This window comes from Dipodomys ordii, unplaced genomic scaffold (genome assembly GCF_000151885.1).
Source record: "Dipodomys ordii isolate 6190 unplaced genomic scaffold, Dord_2.0 Scaffold33, whole genome shotgun sequence".
Lineage (NCBI taxonomy): Eukaryota > Metazoa > Chordata > Mammalia > Rodentia > Heteromyidae > Dipodomys > Dipodomys ordii.
Genome location: NW_012267249.1, coordinates 1,299,915 through 1,308,048, shown reverse-complemented (window position 1 = coordinate 1,308,048; position 8,134 = coordinate 1,299,915). Strand labels below are relative to the sequence as shown.

The 8,134-nt window shown below is 44.5% G+C and overlaps 1 protein-coding gene across 1 annotated transcript in view; it reads left to right on the top strand.

The window, feature by feature from the left end:
* The window catches only part of Rhbdl2 (rhomboid, veinlet-like 2 (Drosophila)), a 64,838-nt gene that overhangs the window by 30,363 nt on the left and 26,341 nt on the right, over window positions 1-8,134 (top strand). The window contains exon 4 of the mRNA XM_013016908.1: window positions 2,216-2,328. Within this exon, the coding sequence (XP_012872362.1) occupies window positions 2,216-2,328 (113 nt within the window). The remainder of the gene's footprint in view (window positions 1-2,215; window positions 2,329-8,134) is intronic.

The following is an 8,134-nucleotide window of genomic DNA, read 5'->3' as shown; positions in this document are numbered from 1 at the left end:
AAAAAAGCCGGAAAGTGGCGCTGTGGTAGAGTGCTAGCCTTGAGCTGAAGAGCTGAGGAACAGTACCCAGGCCCAGAGTTCAGGCCCCATGACCAGACCCCCCCAAAAAGAAATAAAAATAAAAAAATAGAGCCACAGCACCACTTCCAGTTTTCTGAGTGGTTTATTGGAGATAAGAATCTCACAGACTTTCTTGTCCAGGCTGGCTTTGAATTGCAATCCTCAGATCTCAACCTCCTGAGTAGCTAGGATTACAGGTGTGAACCACTGACATTAGGCCCAAATCTAAGAGATTCTTATCTCCAATTAACCAGAAAAAAAAAAAAAAAGAACTGGAGGTGCAGCTCAAGTGCTGGAGTGCCAGCCTTGAGTAAAAAAAGCCAAGTAAAAGTACTATGTCAAGGCCCTGTACCTGCAAAATTATGTATGTATGTATTTTACTGGACTGGAGATGTAATGCAGTGGTAGATCATCTGCCAAGCATGCCATACAGCCTGGATTCCATCCCCACCACCACAGAAAACACACAACACACACACATTTGTATGTGTACACTCATATATATATTTACATATGTAAAAACTAATTAAAAATCCATACACAGAAAAAAAAATCCATACACATCCTGGGAAGGTAGCTTAGTAGTAGAGTGCTTGCCTAGCATGCATGAAGCCCTGGGTTCAATTCCTCAGTACCACATAAACAGAAAAGGCTGGAAGTGGTGCCATGGCTCAAGTGATAGAGTGCTATCCTTGAGCAAAAGAAGCTTAGGGACAGTGCCCAGGTCCTTAGTTCAAGACCAAGGATTGGCAAAAAAAAAAAAAAAAATCCTCACACATTCAAATATATGACATGCTAAACTATAGTATCTGAGAGGAGAAGAGATACCAACTACAGCTACTGTGAAAAGTAACTTAAAAAATTTTTTTTTGTGCTGCTGGGGAATCAAATCCATGGACTTCTGCATGATAGACAAGCACTCTAGCTACATTTTTATTTTTCATTTTTATTTATGTGTTTTTTATTTATTTTTGTGCTTGGTTCTGGGGCTTAACTCCTAAGTCCTAAGTACTGTCCTTGAGCCTTTTTGCCAAAGGCTAGTACTTGAGATCTGGGCTCCACTTCTGACTTCTTGCTGTTTAATTGGAGATAAGCGTCTCACGGACTTTTCTGCTCTTACTAGCTTTGAATCATGATCCTCAGATCTCAGCCTACTGAATAGCTTATTTATATTTCTAAAATTCTCTTTCCTTTTTTTTTTATCTAAGATTTTCTTCAGAAGACAGACACTGGTAGCTCACACCTGTAATCCTAGCTACTCAGGAAGCTGAGATCTGCAGGTTGTGGTTCAAAGCCAGGCTGGGCAGGAAAGCCATAAGACTCTTATCTCCAATAAACCACCAGAAAACCAGAAGTGGTGCTGTGGCTCAAGTGGTAGAGCTCTCACTTTGAGCTTAAGACTAAGGGACAGTACCTAGGCACAGAGTTCAAACCCTACAACTGACAAAAATTTAATTATTAAAACATAGAAAATGGGCCAGGTGCAAAAAACTGGAAGTGGTGCTGTGGCTCAGGAGGTAGAGTGCTTGTCTTGAGCTGAAGAGCTCAGGGACAGCACCCAGGCCCAGAGTTCAAACTCTAATACCTACCAAAGAAAAAAAGTTAAAATTTTGGGCTGGGGGCTGGTAAGGTGGCACAGTGGTAGAGTGCTTGCCTCGCATGCATGAGGCCCTGGGTTTAATTGCCTTGCATGCATGAGGCCCTGGGTTCGATTCCTCAGCACCACATAAGCAGAAAAAGCCAGAAGTGGTGCTGTGGCTCAAGTGGTAGAGCGCTAGCCTAGAGTGGAAGAGCTGAGGGACAGCGCCCAGGCCCAGAGTTCAGGCCTCATGACCCACAAATAAAGGAGAAGGGGCTGGGAATGTGGCTTAGTGGTAGAGTAGCTTGCCTAACATGCATGAAGCCCTGTGTTTGATTCCTTAATACCACATACGCAGAAAAAGCTGGAGTGGCACTGTGGTTCAAGTGGTAGAGAGCTAGCTTTGAGCAAAAAGAGGCTCAAGAATAATGCCCAAGCTTTGAGTTCCAAGACCAGGAAAAAAAAAAAAAAGAAAGAAAAAGAAAATGGCATTGTAGTAAGTTTTTACATAGAAACAATCATCAGTATTTCCCAGGAAATAATTCAGAGATTTGATAACTGTGTTTGTTTCTGCAGAGTGCAGCACATCGTGGGGAATCTTTTCATGCAGCTTGTGTTGGGGATCCCCTTGGAAATGGTCCACAAAGGTCTCCGGGTAGGGCTGGTATACCTGGCTGGAGTGCTTGCAGGTCAGTGTTCTGGAGGTACACTGTGGGCTCTTAGGATTAAGCCGGGCATGGTGGCTCAGGCCTGTAATCCTAGCTACTCAAGAGGCTGAGATCCGAGGATCACGGTTCAAAGCCAGCCAGGACAGGAAAGTCTGTGAGACTCTTATCTCCAATAAACCACTAGAAAACCGGAAGTGGTGCTGTGGCTCAAGTGGTAGAGGTGCTCACCTTGAGCTAAAGAGCTGAGGGACAGCGCCCAGGTCCAGAGTCAAGCCCCACAACTGACCAAAAAAAAAAAAGCAAAGGTAGAAGGTGCTTTTTGTGGACTTTTTATTTGAATCAACATTTTTTGCACTTTCTTGTGTGTGTGTGTGTGTGTGTGTGTGAGAGAGAGAGAGAGAGAGAGAGAGAGTATGTGTGTGTGTCCACGGCCTTGAACTCAGCACCGGAGGTGCTGTTCCTGAGCTTTTTTTTTCTTCTTCTTTAATTCAAGGTTAGTATTTTATCATTTGAATCACAGCTCCACTTCCTGCTTTTTAGTGGCTAATTGGAAATAAGTTTCAAGAAGGACTAGGAATGTGACTTAGTGGTAGAGTGCTTGCCTAGGAAGGATGAAGCCCTGGGTTTGATTCCTCAGTACCACATAAACAGAAAAAACAGCAAGTGACACTGTGGCTCACGTGGTAGAGAGCTAGCTTTAGCAAAAGCAGCCCAGGACCTGAGTTCAAGCCCCAGGACTGGCAAAAAGAAAAGAAAAGAAAAAAAAAGTCTCAAGCTGGGCACTGGTAACTCATGCCTCTAATCCTAGCTACCCAGGAGGCTGAGATCTGAGGATCATGGTTCAAAGACAGTCTGGGCAGGAAAATCCGTGAGATTCTTATCTTCAATTAACCACCAGAAAACTGGAAATGGCTCTGTGGCTCAAGTAGTAGAGCTCTAAGCCTTGAGTGAAAGAGCTGAGGGACAGTGGCCAGGCCCAGAGTTCAAGCCCCATAACAGATCAAAAAAAACAAAAAACAAAAATAAAACTTTCCTGCCTGTGTGGGCTTTGAACCTCCATCCTCAGAGAGCCTCCTAAGTGGCTAGGATTACAGACATGACTCACAGTTCCCTGTCAATGACAGCAATTTCTTTCTTTCTTTCTTTCTTTTTTTTGGTGGGGGGTCCGGTCATGGGGCCTGAACTCCGGGCCTGGGCGCTGTCCCTCAGCTCTTCAGCTCAAGGCTAGCGGTCTACCACTTGAGCCACAGCGCCTCTTCTGGCTTTTTCTGCTTATGTGGTGCTGAGGAATCAAACCCAGGGCCTCATGCATGCAAGGCAAGCACTCCACCACTGAACCACCTTCCCGGGTGGATGACAGCAATTTCTATAGACAAAAAAGTTAGGATTACACCTCTTGCATTTCTAGATGCTGAAATTTGTTTGTTTGTTTTTAAGGTGGAACTGGGATTTAAACTCAGGGTCTCATGCTTGCTAAACTGGAATGATACAGCTAAGTTTTGCCTCTTGCCCTGTTTTCACTGGTTATTTTTAGGCTAATATCTCATTTCCTGCCCAGGCATGCACTTGAGCCGTGATCCACCTATGTTAGGTTTCCAGTCCCTGCTGGAATCCCAGACATGGGCCCCCAAGTCCAGCTTCCCTTCCATGGAAGCAGAGTCTTATGGATTTTGCTGTCTGTGCTGGTTTGGAACAGTCATATTCCCTTTTTCAGCCTTCCAAGTAGCTAGGATTATAGGTGTGAACCACCAGAGCCCAGCTTCTGGGTCATGATTGGTTTTTTATTGTAAAAATACTGTTCAGAGGGGTTACAGTTACATAAGCAAGGTAATGAGTACATAGGTTTCCTATTGAGCATTGTTGCCTCCTCCTCCTGGGTCATGATATTTTTTTGGGGGGGTCCTGTTGTGGGGCCTGAACTCTGGGCCTGGGCACTGTCCCTCAGCTCTTCAGCTCAAGGCTAGCACTCTACCACTTGAGCCACAGCGCCACTTCCGGCTTTTTTTCTTTTTGCTTATGTGGTACTGAGGAATTAAACCCAGGGCCCCAAGCATGCAAGGCAAGCGCTCTACCACTGAGCCACCTTTCCAGTCCCTGGGCTATGATTTTTTAACCAAGATATTCAAAACAAGTAAAGCTTAACACTGCTCATGGAAAGGTTTTGGATACCATTAATGAAGTAAAAAATAGTTAAAAATGTTTAATTACAGTCAAGTGTGGTTGTGCATTAGGAAAGATTACAAGTTCTTGGGCAGTCTAGGGTACATAGTAAGATCCTGTCTCAAATATATATATGAACAAGTTTGCTTGTTCTTGGTTGGTGCTCTAGCACTTGACCCATACCTCCAGCCCCTTATCTCCCAGATTGTTTTTGTCCATCATGGGGCTTGAACTCAAGGCCTGGGCTCTTTGCTCAAGGCTAGTGTTCTACCACTCTGAGCCACAGCTCTACTTCTGGTTTTCTGGTGATTAATTGGAGATAAGAATCTCACAGAGCCAGTGCCAGTGGCTTATACCTATAATCCTAGCTACTCAGGAGGCTGAGATATGAGGATCATGGTTCAAAGCCAGTCTGGGCAGGAAAGTCTGTGAGACTCTTATCTGCAATTAACCACCAGAAAATCAGAAGTGGTACTGTGGCTCAACTGGTAGACTACTTACCTTGAGCTGAAGAGCTAAGGGACAGGACCAGAGTTTAAGCCCTAAGCCCAACAAAAACAAAACAAAACAAAAAAAGAGTCTCATGGTCTTTCTTTCCTAGGCTGGCTTTGAACCCCAATCTTCAGATTTCGGCCTTCTTAGTGGCTGGGATTACACCCACGAACCACTAACACCCAGTTCTTAATTTTTCTTTTAAAATTTCATTTCTTAGCTGGGTGCCAGTGGCTCACGCCTGTAATCCTAGTTACTCAAGAGGCTGAGATCTGAGGATTTGGGTTCAAAGCCAGCCAGGGCAGGAAAGTCTGTGAGACTCTTATCTCCAATAAACCACCAGAAAACCAGAAGTGGCCTGTGGCTTAAGTGTTAGGGCACTCAAATTGAGCTGAAGAGCTGAGGGACAGTGCCCAGGCCCAGAGTTCAAGCCCCATGACTGATGCCCCTCAGCCCCCCTCCCCCAAATCCATTTCTTTTCTTTTTTGTCGGGCTTGAACTCTGGGCCTGGGCATTGTCCCTCAGCTCTTCAGCTAAAGGCTAGTACTCTACCACTTGAGCCACAGTGCCACTTCCAGCTTTTTCTATTTATGTGATGCTGAGGAATTGAACCCAGGGCCTTTTGTATGCAAGGCAAGCACTCTACCACTGAGCCATCTTCCTGGCCCCTCCATTTCTTATGTTACATAAAACCTTAGTGTTTTTTAATTTATAAATATGTAGTAGCCCTGTACTTCATTGAGTAGTGTATTAGTTTCCTCCCTGTCCCAATAAAGTACTATAAACTGGGTGCTTACAAAAAGATAGTTATTATTATTTTTTGCCAGTCCTGGGGCTTGAACTCAGGGCCTGGACACTTTTCCTGAGCTTCTTTTGTTCAAGGCTAGCACTCTACTACTTGAACCACAGCTCCACTTCCAGCTTTTTCTGTTTATTTGGTATTGAAGAATCGAACCCAGGGCTTCATGCATGCTAGGCAAGCACTCTACCACTAAGCCACATTCCCAGTCCCCCTGCCCCCCTTTTTATTTTTGCCGGTTCTGGGGCTTGAACTCAGGGCCTGGGCACTGTCCCTGAATTTCTTGGGGCTCAAGGCTAGCATTCTACCACATGAGCCCCAGTGCCCCTTCCAGATTTTTCTGCTTATGTGGTACTGAGGAATTGAACCCAAGGCTTCATGCATGCTAGGCAAGTACTCCGTCACTAAGCCACATCCCAGCTCCAAGAGAAATGTTTCATCTCACAGTTCTGGAGACTGGAAGTGTGAAATAAAGGTGTCAGAAGGGCTGTGCCCCTTCTGAAGGCTGTGGAGAAAGATCTTTCCTCCCCCTTCCCCAGCTTTTGCTAGTTATCTATCCATGGTATCCCTTGCCTGGCAGCTGCAGGGTGTGAATCTTTTCCTCTGGTTGTTTCTTCTCCCTTCCTTTGCATGTGGGGAGTGCTGGGGACTGAACCCAGGACCTGGGCATGCTAAATGTCCATTATACCTCTTTTCTTCTTATAAGTACACTGGTCTTGCTGGGTGTTGATGGCTTATATCTGTAATTCTAGCAATTCAGGAAATTGAGATATGAGGATTTTGGTTCAAAGCCATCCCAGGCAAACAAATCTAGAGGCTCTTATCGCCAAATTAATCAGCAAAAAGCTATAAATAGTAAAGATGTGGCTCAAATGGTAGAGTATCAGCTTTAGCAAATAAGCTGAGCTTGAGGTCCTAAGTTCAAACACAGGTACTGGGACCAAAAAAAGAAAAAAGAGAAAGAAAAGAGAAAAGCACAACAGTTTTATTGGTTGAAAGTTCCATCTATTTCAGTAAGACCCATGTAGCCAATTACCTGTACTCAACCAAATTTTCAAGTAATATCACCTATTTCCTAATAAAGTAGCAGAGACAGACTTACCCTTGTTTTGGGAGATACAATTCAGCCATGTAGTGTTTATAATGTTTTTCACTAATGGAAAGTGTGCCAGCTCTCTGAGGGCCTTGGATCTTGCAGGGTTCACAGGCAGTGGGTAGTTGGCAGGGAACAATCATGAGCTAGAGGAGTGAGGTTGAATTGAGGCACTCTCTAGCCTACTTCCCCTCTCCTTTTTTGGCTCCTGTTTTCCTTCCTAGCCCTTCTGTTTTTGCATGCACCTCTCTTTTCCTGCCCTTAAAGGCCATTTGCAATGTCTAGGACTTGCCTGGCTCTACTATTGACAACCTTGTTTTGCCCACAACTTGATTTGAACCCCCATTACAGAACACGTGGCCAAGGAGAATGGAAATCACTTGTCACAGCCTCCATCTATTTTTTTTTTTTTTAATTTGCGTTGTGTGGCTTGTACTCAGGGCCTGGAGGCTGCTCCTTAGCTTTTTTTTTTTTTTTTTTTTTAAGGGCTAGCCCTCTACCACCTTAGCCACAATTCCATTTCTGGCTTTTTGCTTGTTAGAGATAAGAATCCCACAGACTTTTCTGCCCAGGCTGGCTTTGAATTGGGATCCTTAGATCTTAGCCTTTTTTTTTTTTTTGGGGGGGGGTCCGGACGTAGGCCTGAACTCTGGGCCTGGGCACTGTCCCTCAGCTCTTCAGCTCAAGGCTAGCGCTCTACCACTTGAGCCACAGCACCACTTCCAGCTTTTTTTCTGTTTATGTGGTGCTGAGGAATCGAACCCAGGGCCTCATGCATGCAAGGCAAGTGCTCTACCACTGAGCCACCTTCCCAGCCCCGATCTCAGCCTTTTGAGCAGCTAGAATTATAGATGTGAGCCACCAGTGCCTGAATCACTTTTCCTGGGACAAAGTAGATATTATATTGTATCCCAAGGGATGAAAGAGGACCTTGAAAAGAAGGTACCAAAGTATCTGAATTAACAGTACAAAGAGACCATCTTAGAGTTGGCAAGCCTAGTATGGGAACAGGTCTCATTTTGCTGGGGAGTCTGACTGAATGTTATGGGGAGAAGGATTCCTGGCCTCATGAGAAAGGTGGCTATTATATAATGAGCTGTCAGAGTGTCTTAGGCATTTGGATAGTTTTTCTAAATGTGCAGGATATTTTAAAATAGCTGGTCAGGATATAATACATGTGTCAGTGTTTTGGTATGCCATATGTGTATATATATATGGCAGTTTTATTAATATGTCTAACTTGTAGACAGGAAAATGGAGGTACAGACAGGTTAATAATATCC